This window comes from Physeter macrocephalus, chromosome 12, assembly GCF_002837175.3.
Source record: "Physeter macrocephalus isolate SW-GA chromosome 12, ASM283717v5, whole genome shotgun sequence".
Lineage (NCBI taxonomy): Eukaryota > Metazoa > Chordata > Mammalia > Artiodactyla > Physeteridae > Physeter > Physeter macrocephalus.
The window spans coordinates 55,202,243-55,222,221 of NC_041225.1; the positions used below are offsets into that span (position 1 = coordinate 55,202,243).

Below are 19,979 nucleotides of genomic sequence, written 5' to 3' on the forward strand. Positions count from 1 at the left end.
TTGGGCAATTGGGATTGACATGTATACACTGATGTGTGTAAAATTGATGACTAATAAGAACCTGCTGTATAAAAAAAAATTTCCAATGTATTTATGAATGTGGATTGGAAAAATTTGTTTTTTCAATCCCTATTGTAGTATGTGGTAAAGCATTAATTTTGTTTTAGTTGGGCTCTGTCTTCAAGGTCCCTTGTAAAATATTTTGTGTTAATTTCTTTACTTGAGTCCTTATGCCTCAGTTTTTGTTGAATAATAAATTATCTGTTATTGTAAACAATTTTTTAAAAAGTGGATGAAAATTCATTGATGTCTGTTTAAATGATGGAATATCTCAGAGTTGTTTAAGTGACTGAACTTCAGTTACTCTCATCAATCTGGATGAAATCTTAAAACTATAATGCTAAGTGAAAACAATAAGTCAAAGAAGGAAATAAACAACATATCTTTTTTTTTCAAGTTCAAAAAAAGCAAAAATAAGCATAGCAATAAATTAACATTATATAGAAAAGCCAGGGAATAATTTTGGGGGGATCGTATTTTCTTTGAAGTATAGTTGACTTACAATATTATCTTAGTTTCAGGTGTAGAACATAGTGAACATAGTTTTTATAGATTATACTCCATTGAAAGTTATAAAATATTGGCTCTATTCCCTGTTCTGTACAGTGTATCCATGTAGCTTATTTATGTTATATATAGTAGTTTGTACCTCTTTTCTTTTTTTATTGAGCTAAAGTTGATGTACAATATTATGTCAGTTTCTGGTGTACAAGATAGTAATTCACAATTTTTAAAGGTTACACTCCATGTATAGTTATTATAAAATATTGATGGAATAAATTTTTTTAAAAATAGAGGTTAATGGCTACCTAGAACCCTAGAAGATGGGATTAGGAAGGAAGACACTTGATGGGATTGGGAGAGCATAGTACCCTTTTAAGAATTCATTTCTGAATCTTTTTAAAAATATTTAATTAATTAATTAATTAATTAATTTGGTTGCACTGGGTCTTAGTTGTGGCCAGCGGGCTCCTTAGTTACAGCTCTCAGGCTCCTCAGTTGTGGCTCACCAGCTTCTTAGTTGTAGCACGTGTGCTCCTTAGTTGTGGCTCACTGGCTCCTTAGTTGCAGCACCTGGACTCCTTAGTTGTGGCAGATGGGCTCCTCAGTTGTGGTTCGCCAGGTCCTTAGTTGTGGCATGAGAACTCTTAGTTGCGGCATGCATGTGGGATCTAGTTCCCTGACCAGGAATTGAACCCGGACCCCCTGCATTAGAAGTGTGGAGTCTTAACCACTGTACCACCAGGGAAGTCCCCTGAATCCTTTTAATCTTTTATGATATATATCTATTACTCATATTTGGGAAAAGTGAAAAAATTTAAAAAGAAAGCAAAAAACAAATGGTAATATGAGGTTTAATTTTGGTGTTGATCGGGTTTAAAAAAAATTCTCCTGAATTATAAATATTTATACCGGGCCCTCACTGTACACTCCTTGTGGGTTGAGGATCCTCGTTCTGTTTACATTTCTGAGATGGTGCATTTTGGGTCAGGTTGGCAGCATGGAAAAGGTGGCAAGAGAGCAAAGGTAGGGTGTTGTAGCTACTACACCCTGTGCAAAGAAATACTATACGTCATCTCAGGATCAAGAAGCACATGAACAAAGAGGATCAGCATTAATCCCCACCCCCACCCCCTTTTTCCCTCATTGGACACAAACCTTATGAGTATTTCAAACTGGTTTGGTAACCAATGCTTTTAGAGCTCACAGTTTGTTAGAATTATGAAAAAAGGAAGGCAAAATATTAATACCATAAAGGTGCTATCTCACACTCATCTAACTGGGGAGAGATTATTCATTCAAAAGGTGAACAACTTTCTAAGAGTGATTTGCTCTATATTTGCAGGTCTCAAAACTGAGCTGGATTGAGAAAAAAATGGCTGCTACTCTGTTTGGAAAAATACCATCCGCAACTGTACAAGAAGCTTTGCAAAATTTCCTTAAGGTATATTTTGTCTATCCATTATTTCAGTGTCAAACTGGCTCCTGTCTGCACCAGGCTCTCCTACTCTTGCTGCCAAGCAAATCTTTCTCTTCTCCATTTGTTGATTTCTAACTGAAAGCCCAGATTGAATCCTCATTTTGGCATGTCCAAACTACTTCTTAGATCATAGTTATGCCCTAGGTCCTGGGTGTGGCAGCCCTTACTGCCAAATCCAGTGTAGCTTTCCAGGTTGTGTGAATATGTGCAAAATCATTCATGCCCTGATTATTAGACTTGGTCCTAAATACTCCTCATTATCCTAATATAGAACCAGTTTCATCTTAAAGAACTAAAAGTTGCCAAGAAGAGGAGTTATTTAAAAAGTCACTCTATGAATTGCAGACAGTTCTATGGAACATTCGTGGGGCATCAGACCAAACCAGTATTTTCATTCCTGTCTTAAAATGTACAATTGCTATGCTGATAAAACTCTAAATAGTAATGTGTGTGTATGCACACATGAAAATGTGTAATACATCCACCCATTTAACCAACTTCCTGTTGGGCTAATCTCTTCAACTTTCTCTGGAACCAATTATGGAATCTTATAGATACTAAGTTTTTTTTCTTTTACCACCTGCCTACTTCAGGTTTGTAACAATATAGACAAAATCAGGCTCTGATTTTGGTAATTGTCCAACATATTGTACAGGCAAATATTTTTTGTTATATTTTAGGGATTGATTTTGTAGAACTGAGAGGGAGTTTAGAGATGATGTAATCTAAGATGGCAAATATGTTGCATTGCACTTCTCTGAACAGTGAAAAAATAAGTATTCTAAGATCAAGCATGAGCCCAATGGAAAAAAGTATGGGAATACAAGTACAAGGGCTGTATGTTTCTTATTTTTTATTTAGTGTGATCTTTTTTGTTTTATAACAAAGCAAGACCTCAGGAATGTAATTTTTTCCAGTGTCACACAATGGCAGGTCAAAGATAGGAGTGCGTTATCATCACTTCACCTTTTTTCTACCATTGAGAATTAGCTCTCCCATGTTAAATTTTACGAGGATAGAGATCATGGTGCATTTAAGATAAATGATTTATAAAAGGTGCTATGTTCATTAGCAAAAAATTTATTTGAATTTGAAACCCATTTTTTCATAGTATCAAAGTTATAACTGGAGGGTCAGGTTTTCAGGACACTGCACAAAAGTTCTTAGGTGCTTATTCATCTGAAGTATTACACAGGTAAAAGTAGTAAGAGGCACAATAATGTAGGGTAAGGATTGCAAACTCTAGAACCAAAGCACCTGGTAAAATCCCATTTCTACTTCTTACTGGCTGATTAACACTGAGCAAGTACTTAATGTCTCTCTCTCTCTCTCTCAATTTAATCAATAACATGGAGGTTATAGTTGTTGTTGTGAAGTTGTTGTGAGCAACACTTCATAGTGTTGTTGTGAAGATTAAATGAGTTAATACAAGCAAATTGCTTAGAGAATGCCCAGCAACTTGTAAGTGCTCAATAAAAGCTCACAGAGTTTTAACTTCATTAAAATGTAAACACCTTGGCAGACCATCTTTGCTACCTCACCATTTAGTTATGACTTAGATTGTCTGAAATGCGTTCCATGGTGTTTGTCAAGGGGGCGAGAAGGCATCAGGAATGCTTCTCCCCCTATTTACTGCAACACCTGAGGGTACTGAGTAGGCTAAGGCTGTGGAGGAACTAAGAAATCTGGGACGGGGAGGAGAGGAAAAGGAAGCAGCGCATACCTTGGATCCCACACCCCAGGAGAGTCTGCAACCCCCTGGTCCCAAAAGGGAGTCATGTCATTGGAACCTAGACTGTAGAACTTCTGCACCCACTTCATGCCTCCAAAGAGGGTTCACAGGAATGAGTCCCCAGAGCCATCCAGTTCAGTCCTGTAGAGAGATCAAGTGCACTGGCTTTGGAATCAGACAGTTTGAGACCCGAACCTTTTCCTATATGTATGACATGGGCATGTTTATTTCTCCCAATCATAAATTTTTCATCTGTAAAGTAGGCACAGTAATACCTACTTTATCTGGTTTTTGTGAAAATTACATAAAATAATGCTGCTGTGTGCATATGTTGGGGCAAGTTATCTAGATAGGATTTGTTCAGAACTGGGGCAACTACTGGACATAGAAGGTACAATCGAATAAAGTTTACTCTAGATCCTTTTTTTTTCTTCCACTTATATTGAAGTATAATTGGCATGCAGCACTATATAAGTTTAAGGTGTACAGCGTGGTGATGTGGCTTACATACATCATGAAATGATTATCACAGTAAGTTTAGTGAACATCAATCATCTCATGTAGACACAAAATTAAAGAAATAGAGAGAAAATATTTTCCTTGTGATGAGAACTCAAGATTTACTGTCTTAGCTTTCATATATAACATAAGCAGTGTTAATTATATTGATCCTGTTGTACATTATATCCCTAGTACTATCTATCTTATAACTGGAAGTTATAACTTTTGGCTGCCTTCATCCAATTCCTCTCCCCTCCCAAAACCCTCACCCCCACCTCTGGTAACCACAAATCTGATCTCTTTTTCTATGAGTTTGTTTGTTTGGTTTTGAAGTATAATTGACTTGCTACACTATGTTAGTTCCTGGTGCACAACATAGTGATTCAATATTTCTATACGTTTCAAAATGATCACCACGTTAAGTCTAGTTACCATCTGTCACCATACAAAGATATCACATAATTATTAATTATATTCCCCACACCATACATTTCATACCTGTGACTTATTTATTTTGTAAATATACAAAAATTGTATTAGCGTGGCTCAAGAAATGCACTTAGTAAACTCAGAGAGTTACAATGGAAATAACCGGACAAGTAGAGAGGAAGTGGCAGGACCAGACCGTCAGCACCATGGATGGCTCTATAGGACTTTCAAGACTCTGGCCAGGACTGGACTTCCTTCAGTCTGTCAGCAGCCTTGCTGTTTCACTAGCAGGTTCTAGGCCAGATCCACACGCTGTTCATCTGCTCGGTCTGAAAGAGGTACACCCAGTCTGGCTTCCCAACTCAAGAGATTTTGTCCTCCTCTTCCTCCCAGGACCCTTCTCTTTGGGGTTCTGTAGAGAGTAAATGGCCTTTACAAGGGATGTGCTCCTGTAAGGTGTTGGAACGCTCCTCAGCACCCGAGGTCTTGCTTTTCCCTCCATTAGTATCCATCCTTAAAATGTATGTATCCTTTGACTCAGCAGTTCAACTTCTGGGAATCTCTCCTGCACATGTAATCACATGCACACAAGCATATAGGAACAAGTATGTTCGCTGATCATTATTAGTAATCGTGAAAAATAAGTCTAAATGTCTAAGGGAGAATGCTTAATTTAATTATGGTATATGTGTAGTATGAAATGCAGCTCTTGGAAACAATGAGGGAGATCTTGTATGTGAACACAAAAATGTATCTGTGGTATGTTGTGGGGAAAAAGTTTTGGACCAATATGTAGGAGATGGTCCCATTAAAAAGTTTTTTTTAAAAAATCAGTTCCCTTTGGAGGGGGCGGGTTCCTCTGCTTGGTAAAATGTCTGTAGGATGCATTTGTCAAACTGTTGGTAAGTGGTTACCCCTGGGGGCTGAGATCGTAATTGAGAATAAGATTCTAACCGAGAAACTTTCACTTTTTAATTTTGGAAATGTCTGGATTGTTAGTGTGTTGTAAAACAAGCATATTTTTATAAATTTTTTAAAGTATCCTTCTTTTGGGTTCTGTGTCGGGTTGGGAGCTTCCTTGCATAGACCTTTACAACAGCAAAACCTGGCTCCGATGCAAAGATTGACTTAGGTTCTAAGAAGAGCTCTCTAGTAGCAACACAATATACCTGGTGGAATTCTTATTTACCAGAGATAGAGAAAAGGAACTGGTACGTAAGACATTAGTAGATGAGGGGTAAAGTACCTTTATAATACCCACTTATTAAAACCTGCAAGGAGGTCTGCTACTTGGACTAGTTATTTTAAGCATCTGCGTTTTCTTTAAAATAACTTGATGTGATGGACCTCAGTTATTATTCAGCTCATATGGAGTGTGTTGAAATCATAGGAAATCAAATATTAATGTAGTGGAAGATGCTTGCCATGTGATACCAGTCACGCTCTACTCTTGCTTCCCAAAGAGATTATAGGGACTTGTCCTGGGAAGAGTGTATCACCAGTTGTTTTGTCCCTGAAAGAAAAAACACAAAAGATAGAGAAGGGGAAGTGAGGAAGATGGTTATACAAAGGAATCCCAAAATCTTAAAGTATCTCATTGCTTTGTAAGCTTTATGACCACAATAATAGTTCTATTTTAATGGATAAGCTCAAAAGCTATATTTCTACCCAAAAGATACTTGAGCTAATAAAATGATTCACATGTGACACAACCATCCTAAATTCTTAGGGCAATTTGGTTAATGTCTGATTTATTGAAATATATCTTCTTTGCTTATTGTTTTAGTATTTCCATTATTCTCTTTTCTGTTTTCTCTGAAAATCAGGTCGAAGAACTACACCCTGGGTTTTCTAAGTCCAATTACATGTTCTTGGCCAAGGTAATGAAGACCACAGTTTTAAGATCACTTTGACTTCATTACACAAAAATGTGATTACACTTCATATTGATTATTTTTTCATTTCTAGTGTTATATTGATCTTGAACAAACAGATACTGCTGTGAAGTTCTGTAATTTGGCAGTGTTGCTTCCTTGTGTTACCAAAGAGGTAAGTCCACACGGTGACAAGGAGCACTATTATTTTATTAGTACGATTCCAGCCTCAAATGTGAACAACTGGCTTAGATACATCTGGAGTTTTTTGCTATCCTAAAACATTTTGACTTGGGTTTCACAGGTACTATGACGTTTTAAAAATTGCTATAGGTAACCCTTCCCCAGGAGACCCCTTGTATCTTTAAGGAGCACACAAATCGTGGGCTAGCAGTTAAAACATTGTGATGCATGTTAGGTGTTACACAGCAGGGAGTGGGAAGAGGCCTACGAGGAAGGATGGAGGACAGCATAACTCTGGGGAGCTGGTGATTAAACTGGGGTAGGCAGCAAACAAGCTAGACAGGCTGCCGCCTTACAGCAGGAGGAGGCTCTGTGCAGTTGCCACTGTCAGTCCCCAGCGCACAGCAGGCTGTGGCTGTCCAAGGCCATGAAGAGGACTAAAAATATGTACTAACATTTTCTTGGTCTTTGAACACCATTAATTGAAAAGTAGGTGTCGCATTGCTTCTTGCCTTTTTCCTGCTAATTCAGAATTCTGGATGTGCTGTAAGTTTTAGGAGTTTCACAGCATTAACAATTCAGTCTGTGTTCCTGTATACTGGAATTGCGGGAACGAATGGAAATGAATAAATGTTTTCCTGCTCCCTTCTCATAGCACATAAACATTATCAGCCTGTGAATCGCAACTGAATAGAAATGCCTCAGAAATAAGTACTCCTCCTCTTCTCTGTTGGAGCAATACAGGCTTCAGCGTTTGTTGTGATCTGGAACATAAACACGTAAGACATGCCCACTGCCCTCTAGGAGCTTGTAGCCTAGAAGGGAACATAAGGTATATATCCAAATAAAGGGAGCTCAGGGTAGAAAGCATGAAGTGCTCAGAGAGGTACAAATAATTAGTTATGGATTGGTTACATATTGAAAAGGGGGAAATTATTTTCACCTGGAAGAGGTCAGATAGCATCAGAGGTGGACCTGGAAAGACGTATATAACTTGGAGGTGTGGGCGAAGCACGTCACGGGCCATGAACAAAAGCACAGAGGTGGAAAAGCAAAGGTTTGTTTGCCTGGAGTGGAAGGAGTATTCAGGGCAGTCATGGGAAATAAGTCTGGAAAGGGGAAGTGAAACAAGACCTGCCCAGGACCTTCCAGCTTCAGGGATGCCTGTGTCTCTCTACAGCGCTCATCAGCAGCCACCTGTGCAAGGGCTTGGCCTGTTTCTATGTTTGGAATTTCCTACGGGGTTCATTATCCTTCTAACTCTAATCCCTAGTTGGCTCCATTGGTGAATAGGAAATATAAAACAGCACTCTTTATCTAAAAGACAGTTTGTGTAACTTTTTCAGCAGGAAACAGATTTTGTCCCTCTCGTTGCTTGCTCCGTGTTAGTGGTTGGGACCCTGCTGTCTTTTACATCTCTCCTGAACGATGCCAGTTTGGGTTACATGCAGTTCTTTTAAACTGAGTGTCTATGCATTCTTATTAGAATATGAGATTAAAATACAATATGACAGTGAGGTACTTGGTTTGATATGCAAATGTTTATGCATGACATTCAGCGCTCTCACAGGAGGGCTAATATTGACCAGCTTCAGGGTTTGATCCTTGGTCCCTAAGTCTTCTCTCCCCTTTCCTCCTCCCTACCTGCCAAACCTATCCTCCATGGCTTCAAATACTACGTACCTGCCAGGGGTCCTCAAATTTGTGTCTCTAGACCTCTCCTCTGAGTCTGGACCTGATTATCCAACGTCCTGCTTGACATCTCTGCTTGGATGACTCATAGATATCTCACACTCAACTAGTCATAAGGCCTTTGCATCTGCTCTTCCTTCATCTGCCCCTCTTAGTAAATAGCCCCTCCACCCACCCAGTTAGAAAAGCTGGGAATGATCCTTGACACATCCTTATCCCTCAGCCCCCAAACCCAGATGTCTACCCAGTCACCAAGTTCTCGTAGTTCTTCTTTTTTAAAAAATAAATTTATTTATTTTAATTTACTTATTTTTGGCTGTGTTGGGTCTTCGTTGCTGCGTGTGGGTTTTGTCTAGTTGCAGCGAGCGGGGGGCTACTCTTCGTTGTGATGCACGGGCTTCTCATTGCGGTGGCTTCTCTTTTTGCGGAGCACTGGCTCTAGGCGTGTGGGCTTCAGTAGTTGCAGCACGCGGGCTCAGTAATTGTGGCTCGTGGGCTCTAGAACACAGGCTTAGTTGATCCGCGGCATGTGGGATCTTCCCAGACCAGGGTTTGAACCTGTGTCCCCTGCATTGGCAGGCGGATTCTTAACCACTGTGCCACCAGAGAAGCCCTCTCGTAGTTCTTCTAATACATGCCTTGAGACATTCAACTGCTCGCTCTCTCTCTCTCCACCCACCACTCCCAGCAGGGCACCACCCTCTTTCACCTGAGCTACAATCATGAGAGCCTCCCAACTGGTCTCACAGCTTCTTGCCCCCTGCCCAGTCATTCTTGGCTCCCAATATCAGCCAAAGCCACAGATTAAACATAAACTTCACATGTCACTTCCCTGCTTGAAAACCTTTTGCTTTTAGGATGAAGTTCAAAATTTTTAGCATGCCTTCAGGCTCTGATCTAGCTCCTACCAATATCTTAAGCTTCATATGTTCCCCTCTCTCCCCTCCTCTACACTGTGTTCTTTCCCACCTTGCGCCCTTGGGGCACAGTGTTCCCTCGTTTGGAAACATTCCCCTACAAACCCTCCATTCCCTTCACCAGCTTCATTCCTACTCATCCTTCAAGCCTCACCATAAATGTCATTTCTTCAGGAAAGGTTTCCTTGACACTCCCAGGCAAGAAAGTACCTCATACTTTTCCTTCATGTCATTTAGCACAATTGTGATTATATAGTTATTTGTGTGGTTGGTTCATGAAAGTAGCAACCAGGTGTGTTTCATTCACCACTCTCTTCCTAGTGCCAAATGTATTGCCTGGCATATAACAAGGACTCAGTAAGTACTGCTAGGAAGACTCAATAATAGTGCTAATAGTAATAATAAATAGAACTGGTAATAAATGTAAGAAAGCTGAGCAGTGTGGAACTATTTATGTAATAAGCAAAACAGCTTTAGCAAATATTTCCCGCATTACTTATTTTTTCCAGTGATTTGTATTCCTAGCAGTTTTTTTTCAAGTGGTTAATGTACTGTCAGGAATATCTCAGTTTCTTTTTCAGTTAGAAAATAGAATGAGGCAAGTTATCTATAGTACCCACTCTCTCTGTAAAGGTTTTCCAGGTTGAAGTATATCCCATTAGTGATTTTGCTGACCCACTTATTTATTTCCAAAATTTCTAACATTGGCACTCATTACAGTGAAGGCAGCCCAGCCATCGGTTTTCTCTCCCTCCTGTGAACCTGCATAACATTTGTGCTTCTTTCTGTGGTGCCTGTACCCTCTTCCTGGCATCGCAGTCATTTGTGAACGTGACTTCTGTCCTTATCAAGGAGCTTGGAGCTCGTCATACTGCACTTAATATCGGGAATGGCAGCCCTTGGGCCTCTAGAGCCCAGATTCATGCACATAAGCCGCTTTACAGTACCAGAATCTGAAATTGCAGTATTTTATTATTCATGTGGACTTTTCTTGACCCTAGATAGGTAATATCAGCTCCTGAGAAACATTCCTTCTTTTAAAATAAAAGGGCTTCCTGTGTCTAAGGCAGTGTGAGAATGATCACTGAGTGAAATAACGACAACCCTGGCAGCCTGAAAATTGTTTGCCTGGAGGAAGAGTCCAAGTTACTGACTCAGAGCACACTGAGAAAGCGCAAGTATAAAAAGCATTGTGTAATATGTTGTGCTACAATGAGAGATGTGCTAATCCGGTAAAGAAAAAAACTATTTTAAAATTGTTATAATATTTTGAAGTGACATTAATCACTCTTCTAAGGCAAACAAACTCTTATTGGACAATAAATACAATGTACCAGAAACAACCACAGGGAGAAGATGCCTCTGGGAGGGCAGAAAGTAAAGAACTTCTTTATATTTAGCAAGTGGTGTAGTTGTCTTTGAAATTACCTGTAGTTTAAGTCCTGGGCTGCATTTGCAACCTGTTCTATAGATTGAGAATCAACACTCTCCTTAGTAACCACTCTTAATAATAAAATCCTAATTTTTTTTTTTTTTTTTTGGCTGCACCACCCAGCTTGTGGGTTCTTAGTTCCCCAACCAGGGATCGAACCCAGGGCCCCGGCAGTGAGAATGCCAAGTCCTGACCACTAGACCACCAAGGAATTCCCTAAAATCCTAATTCTACTTTAAATGTTCTATCTTAATTAAGACCTCATATTTGATTATCTTAATTAAGACATCGGTTTTTCAGGTAAGTTTAGAAAGTATAGTTAGTCCACAACTCTTCACCTGTCTTCCTCTTCTAGGGATGCTACAACTTAGAGGGGTGGCTGGATCACATACCAAAATCCAGCAGTGTTGTCCAGTGTTAGAAATTCATATTTGCCTATTTCTTTCTGGTTTAAATGTATATCTTATGCATTAACTCATCTGTGCTATCCATGCCTGGAGAATTAATTCTTCCTATACATTAAAAAAAATTAATAAAGCCATTTCAGAGTGGACAGAGTGGACTTTCCCACTGTCAGAACAGACATTTCGTGAATTATAGGCCGGCAATGTTACTCTGTTTACACCCTCCTATTTCTACTCTTTTGTCTCCTACCTTCTATTCATCTGTATTCGAAATATATTATTTCTTAAGCTTTCTCAGTATATAATGGCCTTAGCTGTATTCTTTAAGTTGATCTTAAAAATACCTTAAAGAAATTTCTTAGCCTTCCTTGTAATTAATTTTCTTAAAATAACTGATGATGTCGCATCAGTTTGGGATCAGTTATTTTTAACCAGTATGCAGTCTAGTAAAGTTGATGTTTGATAAATCATTACCCAAATGCTTAGAGCATAATGATTTAATATAAATGAGTCTCTGTCTTATTTATCTCTGTAGCAGAGAGCACTGATGTATTTAATCAAAACATAATATTTTCTGACTCTTTCAGATCAAATAAATCTATGTTTTTGAATGTGTGTTTGAGTGAGTGAAAAAAATTACCTTTATTAATTTATCTTGCAAATATGGTGATGCTCTGCCAGAGGCTTGGGATACAGTGAGAAAAAAAACAGATCCTGTCCTTGCCACCATGAATTCTGTAGTCCAGTGGAGAAGGCAGGCACTGAATAAGTAATAGCAATAAAGTATGATGAGTGTAATGGAAATAAAAGCACAGAGATTTATGAGAAAATAAAACTGGGACTGCAACCTGGACCGGGGTCTAAGAAAGGCCTTCCTGAGGTTTTGATAGGTAACCTGAGATTCTAAGGAAGTTAGAATTTAAAACCAATGGTTTAAATCTTTAAGACTTTCTTGGGTATGGGGGGCTTGTTAAAAATATGGATTCCTGTCCTTTTCCTAGAGAGAAAGAAGCTCCGCGCTGCAGAGCGTGATGACAACAACCTCACTATCAATGTGACTCACTCAGGTTTCTGTCCGTTGAGTTCTACTCTGCCGGCTTAGTGCTCAGACTGTCCCTGGGTAAGAAAACAGAGGAAGGCAGGTGGTAGCTGGGTTCTTGGCATTGCAACCACAGGAAAGGATGACCTTTGAGGACATGGCTGTGGACTTTACTCAGAAAGAATGGGCCTGCTGGACTCATCTCAGGGGAAGCCGTACAGAGACATGATGCTAGAAAACATCAGTCATTGGGTCTCCCTTGGGTATGAGCTCTGAAAATCAGATGTGACTTCCCAGTTGGTTCAAGGGGAGGAGCTGAGGTGGGGGAGGGAGAAGATTTCCCCAGGGCCAGAGTCTAGGCTGGAAAGTCTTAAAAACTAGGACATAACTTCCCTGCAGAATATCTGCAGGAAGGAGCCATCTAATGTCACGATAAGTGCGTGAGGGTGAGGTCTGTTTCTCTACGTTAGAACTGATCCGCGAGTGGGGTAACTGAGGAATGCAGAACAATCTCATGACTTCAATTTGAGGTGAAAATGTGCTATCTCAGCAGAAAGGTTTGGATAGTTTGAATTTGGGGAAGAAGGGAGTAACCTGAGCTCACAACCATAGTCTGGGTTCTTATAAGAGGACGTTTGCATAAATATGGTCAAACATCAAGTGCTTGAAACATAATGAAGGCCTCAAAATTACTCAGATAACTATACAGTGGACATGCTGCAAAGGAGAAAACTTCTGTACCTGCAGGAGAGTCACACACCCTGTGAAAGTAACCAGTGTGGCAAAGACTAACTAGAGGTTATCAATGAATGAATGAGCATAAAATTCATATGTAGCAGAATGAATAGGTGAATGGATGTGGACAATCCTTTAACAGTCTCTCATCTCCTCAGTAGCAGAGATTTCACACTGGAGAGGAGTTCTCTGAATATAATGAGTATGGGGAAATATTCACTTACAGCTCCACACTGACTCAACAAGTGTTAACTCACACTGGAGAGAAGCCCCGTAAATGTAACGAATGTGGGAAACACTTTAGCCAGAGAGCTACCTTTTGTTCACACCAGAGACAAACCCTTTGCGATCATTATGGAAATGCCTCCAGTAATAATTCATCCTTCAGATGACGCAAGTGAATCACACTGCAGAGAAGCCATAAGAATGTCATCTATGTGGTAAAGCCTTTAGTTGATGCTCTAACCTTAGCCATGAAACAGCATACACCGGAGAGGAACCCTAGAGACGTAATGAATTTGGAGGAACCTTCAGTCCCAGCTCTAACCTTTATAGACACCAGAGAGTTCACGCAGGGGAGAAACGCTGCAGCCTTCAGCCATCTCTCAAGCCTTGGTCTGCACAGAAAACTCAGAGTCAAACAGGAAGGGACGCAGCAAGTCTTTACCAGCAGGAGGAAGCCATTTGGGAAATACCAGACAACTCATGCTGGAGAAGCAATTCAATGAAATAAACATGGGAAACCCATTACTCATAGAGCAGCACTCCAGGGCATGTGAGGACCTTTACTGTATCAGACACTGTCAGTGTCATAAATGAAATGATCTCACCTTAGTCAGCCTTAAAATTCTCACACTTGGGAGTTCCTTAGGCCTCAAGTCAATGTAGAAATGCCTTCATCTGGATTTTATATAAGAAAATTCATACTCAGGGAAAAAAATACTCTATCAAGAAGAACCCTTTAGTACACAATTCAACATATAATTAGACTTCTGCCAAATGACATATTACTAAAAATAATACCATGTAAAGATGTAGAAATGTGATGCATTCTTAGAAAAGTTGAATGCAGATTTTGGTGAGATGTAATAAACAATGTGATAACACCTCTTCAGTAGATTTTAATAAGAGTTGTTGATGAAAAATCTAATACGTGGGTATTTGTCTTTAAAAAAATCATGAAACATTATGGTGAGTAATTGAGGCATTTTCCTTTACTGCATCGCTGTTGATCAGCTGATCAGTTTCAATTTTGTACGCAGCTCTAAACATATTTACAAGGACTTTGTTTAATCAGAAAATACCTTTTAATGTAACGGAAAAAATGTAGAATACAAAACATATGTTCTAATTATTCTATTTGTGTTTAAGTATGTACCCACATGGCAAGGGTAAATGTAAACTTGGACAAATAAGCACAGTTTATAAGTGATTCAAATATCCCAGGTGATACTGATGCAGGTGGTATACACACTATATTTTATTAAATAGAAATAGAAAGATAAATAGAAAGGCTTGGAGTTGAGAAATATGTGAAAAAGCACTGTATCAGGTGTACAATATTGCTGAAATGTTGAGTTCTTGAGAGAGAGAAGAGATGAGAGCCTTGTATACCTTTTTCTTAAAAGCAAGAGAAAACCATTAGAGGGTCTTAAGCAGCAAGTAACACAATGAGATTTTTAGGACACAATAGCTACCATGTGGAGATTGACTTGGATGGGAGGGGAGCAAAATTGGAAGTTGGAATGCCATTTAGATAACTTCTGCAGTGACACAAACATGAGGTGATGACCTGGACCAAGATGATGGCAGCGAGGAGTGAAGAGATGAGGACTGATTCAACAGATTTGTAGGTAGTATTGTCTACAGGACTTGGATATCGGAGATGAAGGACTCAAGAATGACATCTCGGTTTCTGGCATGGGAACCTGACCAGGGCAGGTGGCAGTACCCTTTACGGACACAGGGAATATTGGAGAACCAGATTTGGTAGACAAGGAGAGTTCAGTTTTGGACATTTGGAGTTTGTGTTTGTGAGATTTTCAGATCCATTAAGTGATTGAATATTTGGCATATAAACGTCTGAAACCACAAGTATGGCAGAGATCATCCAGAGATGTTATGTAGTGTGTGAAAAGCAGAGGGCAAAGGATCAACCCTGAGAAACTCCAGTGTAATGAGAGGAAAAGAAACCTACAAATGAAATTGAAAGAAGTGGCCAAAGATGACAGGACTCCAGAATCCAAGGGACGGTGGAAGTGGTCAACTCTGTCAGACACTAGGGAAGTCAAGACTGTAATGAGCAGATGAAGTTAGTGATGCCTATGTCATTGGTGATCTTAACCCAGACTGTTTCAGTGGAACAGTATAGGAGGCAACAGAGTGCAGAGCACTAGAGGTGAGAAAATCCAGTCAGTACGTGCAGACACTGCTCCAATAATTTGATGGGAAAGAGAGGAGAGATGTAAGGTAGAAGTTAAAGCAGTGCTTGAATTGAGAAATAGTTTTGTTTTGGATGGAAAATCTAGGAGCATACTTAAATAGTAATGAGAAAGATCCAGGAAAGAAGGAAGGGTTCAAGAAAGACTAGAGAGGGGGGAGATAACTGATAGAATTAGGTCACCAGGAAGCCGGAGACGGTGGGATCCAAAGCACATTAAGGTCCTGTCCTTTTGTCACAGGCTAGATAGAGGAATCGATGGGTTTGTGGGTTTGTAGATTTGTAGTGAACCAGGGTAAGTGCCCCAGGGGAGAAAGGGTTTTAGTCTTTGAGTGAGAGTAGATGGGTGTGGAACCTAAGGTGGGTAGAAAATAAGTCAAAGCAGGAGAAAGCTGATAGAGAACAAGAAGGAAAAAATCGCTCCATGAACCTATTGAAGGTTGAAAAATTAATGTATTGAGTGTAATTGGATAAATGACCCCAAAAGATAGGCAGTGTTCAGAGAACAGGAAGCCTGTTTCAGAGGTGGAGCAGTTTTAGGTCTGACACAGCCCAGGGTGCACTCGTGGGGGTGGTGGGGAAGGTGAGGAGACACCCTTCTAAAAGGCTGGGATACACGGGCCATGGGAACAGTGAAGTCTCCAACAGTGGTGGCAGAACTCAGTGTGGAGATCAAGGCACCAAAGTCATAAAAAAATAAAAGTAAAAGGAGAGTGACCAGGAGTTTGTTAACAGCTATAAGAAATGGTCGAGAGCAATTATCCTCTACCATTGGCTCTAACCACTCCCTCATCCTCTTCCCGAGCCCCTCAGAAATATTCTTTTAGCAAATACGTTGCTGGTTATGCAGAAATGACTTCAAAACAAGCCTTCTAACAGGGATTCCAGGGAGCTCTGTCTGGGAAAAAGGGAAGGAGTGTGAGGTTGAGTCAGGGAAGAGAGACTAGAGAAGAGCGGTTTTGGGGTGAGCACCGAAGAGGATTCATGGTCTGAAGGGGGTACATTTTGGGCAGTGACAGAGGAAAGCATGACTGGAGGTGCTGGTTTTAGTTGGTGGGGTTTTTTTTCAAGCTAAAAGGCACTGCCAGCGTCCTCTATCCATTAAAAAAGTAAATTAATTAAAGACTTAGGTGGAAGCCCTGGGAAGGAGGTAAAATGGGAGGTGTGTGTGTGTGTGTGTGTGTGTGTGTGTGTGTGTGTGTGTGTGTATGTGTTGGCAGTTGGATTGGGTGGGAGTTGAAGGAATTCTCTGTGGTGCCTGAGGGCAAATATTGCTAAGCCATGATCTTAATTTTTAATCTTTTATTGTAGTTTGAGCATATTCATTTCTTTAGGCATCTAGTTGAAATAAGTCTCTCATCTACATCGTCTATAAGAAATTCGTTCCTAGATTTGGGAAATTGTTACTGAGCTCCGGTGTCTAACCACTTGTTTAACAGGCATTTATTTAGGGTCTTCTAAGTGCCAGGCACTGAGCTGGCCCTAGGATTACAAAGATAAACATGAATTATGGCTTTTTATAAGTTCTTTTAAATAATGCATCACTATCATAGATTCATTAACCATATTTTCTTACAACCTTCAAAAATAATGATTTGATAGAAGGTGTACTTCTAGTTGATCAGACACTACAGTAGAATCAGTGTGTTAATGTTTATAATTAAAACTATTGAAGAACTTCCAGTTTTAAAAAAATCTGGCTAACAACTACTTCCAAAATCTACCTTGTCCAGTTTTCCTCATCTGTTTATTTTAAATGTGTTAACATTCCTTAAATCCTTTCTGATAGGTACTCAGTAAGTGTCTGTTAAACACAAAAGTGCATAGGAGTACCTTACCATCTGAATTTGTTTCCACTCTTCCTAACTTCCACACTTGTTTTAAGGAAATAACATATGTGGAGTCCTATAAAACATATTACATGATTTTTAATCTTAAATATAAACTACCTGATAAAGTAGGTAGTTTGGATCTTTTTTTTTTTTTTTTTTTTTTGTGGTACGCGGGCCTCCCCCTGCTGCGGCCTTGCCCGTTGCGGAGCACAGGCTCCGGACGCGCAGGCCCAGCGGCCATGGCTCACAGGCCCAGCCGCTCCGCGGCATGTGGGATCCTCCCAGACCGGGGCGCGAACCCAGTTCCCCTGCATCGGCAGGCAGACGCGCAACCGCTGCGCCACCAGGGAAGCCCGGTAGTTTGGATCTTGTAGTGGAATCTTGTCTGGATCTTACAGAGGATTCTCAGATTTCTTCAAATTCTGCTGCTAGGGCCAGGACCTCTTCCACATGTTATAGTTGAAGAAGGAAACAGTGTTATTATTAACACGCTGGTGGATCCAGTGTGTCAGCTTCTATAGAAGGGGCTCACCTTCCTGTATCCACCACTCCAGACCAGCTGGAGGAAGAGCCTGGAAATCACTCTCCACATCACTTACATTTTCAGAGATCTGAATCATGCCTGGTCCTAAGAAATGCACAGTTTCTTTGTAATGGTCTTTAAAAGAGTATTCCCTCATTCAACAAAAGTCTACTTCAAAGTACCTAGAGTATGAGGTTGAATGTGTGAAATCTTTTTGTGTATTTGTATTTTCTTTATAGGATAAAGATGCACAGAAAGAGGTGAAAAAAATAAACACTTCCTTGAAGAGGTAAATAAAAGAACTTGCTCTTCAACAAATCAGATGTGGTCTACTAAAATTTAAACTAATCAAAGTTGTGGTTTTTTATTATCCTTTTTTCTTTTTTGATGTAAGGGTAATGTGCTCAGATATCAAGGCAAAACCATGTTTCTGCAGAATGCATTCCACTAGTAGCACTACAAAACTAATCATGTTATTTGGAGGAATCTATTTCCTATAATGTCACTACAAAATGATCTTTAAACATGTACGCTTTATATTTTTCCTATTAAACTATAGTCTTCAGAATATTTCTTTAAATAAAATATTTAAGTCAGTTCAGTAAAATGAACTCAAGTGAGTGTTTTATTGCTGCTTCAATGGTGACTTTACAAAACAAAATAATTTCATTAATGTGAATGAAAAATGGAAAAAAAGGCAAAGGACATGAACAAGTTGTTGATAGGAGAGGAAAAACAAAAGAGGAAATATAACTAGTAATTTTAAAAATGTGAAGAAAATTACAATAAGATACTGTTTTACCATCAAATTAGCAAGGATTTCTTTTTTTCTTTAAAGAAACGTTCAATGCTGGCAGTGATGCCATGAGATGGACCATTCTCATACACTGCTGCTGGGAGGGCATTTTGACACAAACATTTGGTAAAGTGTATCTAGAACCTTAAAAATATATAAACTCTTTAATCTTGTAGTTTCATTTTATGGAAATAATCTTAAAGAGAGAAAGTACACTTATGCACAAATGTTCATAACAGCATTATTTTTTACAGCAAAACACTGTGTCCAGCAGTAAGAAAGCAGTTAACCATATTTGAATAAAACTGTAATAGAATATTATTTTGACATTAAAAATAATTTCAAAAATGACATAGGGAAATGCACAGACAATCTTAAGTTCAAGTAGAAGACAAATTAGTATATGCACATGATCTCAACTATATGAAAATGTGCATAGAAAATCATCTATTAGAAATATACTAACCTGGTAGTTGTTCATATTTCTGTGGAGTTGTGTTTGATTTCTAATATTTCCCAATTTTTAATAATTAAACTAAAAGGATTTTTAAATTGAACTTACCTAGCAGTGATTTCTAGATTCCGCACTACCCTTTAACCAGCCTTATCCTGGAAATCAGGTCAAAGCTTAAATTTACTGTTTGCTATCCCAAATGCACGGACACACATACACACTTACGCACTCAATTTCAAGCCTTGACTTAGTGATACCAGTTAATCAAACCGAGCTAGTTTCTCCCTCTTGTCTTTTATAATGGCCCATCGAGATACCTAAATCAATCCAACTGATTCTTGCCCAAACTCTGACAATTGGTCTAACACTGAAACTACTAGCTGGAAGGGACAAGAGTTTTACAGGTACCCTCATGGATACACAGTATCCACAAGGCCATGGCTACCTCTGGCTATCTCTAAACAGCTAGGTGAATGTGCAAGTCGAGACAGGTGATTCTAGCAGCAGAAAATAATGTAGAATCAACCACGTTGTAGACTTTGTAGGAGCAGCTCATTCCAGCAGAGAATGGTACAAAGACTTCCGCTAAGAATTATGAGAAACAGCGGGAACGCTCTTTGGTGATGGTGGGACTTGAGATCATAACTGAAACATAACAAGACCTAATCAATCTTGTTTTAACAGAATTCCCATTTGGTCCCTGTAGTCAATATGTCTTCAGTGGACAAGTTGATGTCCCTTGATTGAGTGATCAGTTTCTGAATAAGGACTTGACCCGATAGGAGTGTAACATTTCTCAAAGTTACTTGAATCTTTAAAATCTTGTTAATTTCTGACACATTGGACAGATTTTTCAGTAGGACGTTAATGGAGGAAATCTCCCTACTCACCATGGTAATACCATATCCCCTTCAAATTAACATCAAAGCCGTGTTCTGTGCTCCGTTCCAGGGTC

General features: G+C 39.4%; 1 protein-coding gene across 4 annotated transcripts in view; it reads left to right on the forward strand.

The window, feature by feature from the left end:
• RMDN2 (regulator of microtubule dynamics 2) overlaps positions 1-19,979 on the forward strand; it is an 86,129-nt gene that overhangs the window by 56,403 nt on the left and 9,747 nt on the right. For 3 of the 4 annotated variants that reach the window (XM_028496928.2, XM_028496927.2, XM_028496926.2), the window contains exons 8-11: positions 1,907-2,005; positions 6,530-6,583; positions 6,672-6,752; positions 18,014-18,063. In XM_028496928.2, the coding sequence (XP_028352729.1) occupies positions 1,907-2,005; positions 6,530-6,583; positions 6,672-6,752; positions 18,014-18,063 (284 nt within the window). Of the gene's footprint in view, positions 1-1,906; positions 2,006-6,529; positions 6,584-6,671; positions 6,753-18,013; positions 18,376-19,979 lie in introns of those variants that run through there. The other variant, XM_055089123.1, reaches the window with a different exon arrangement.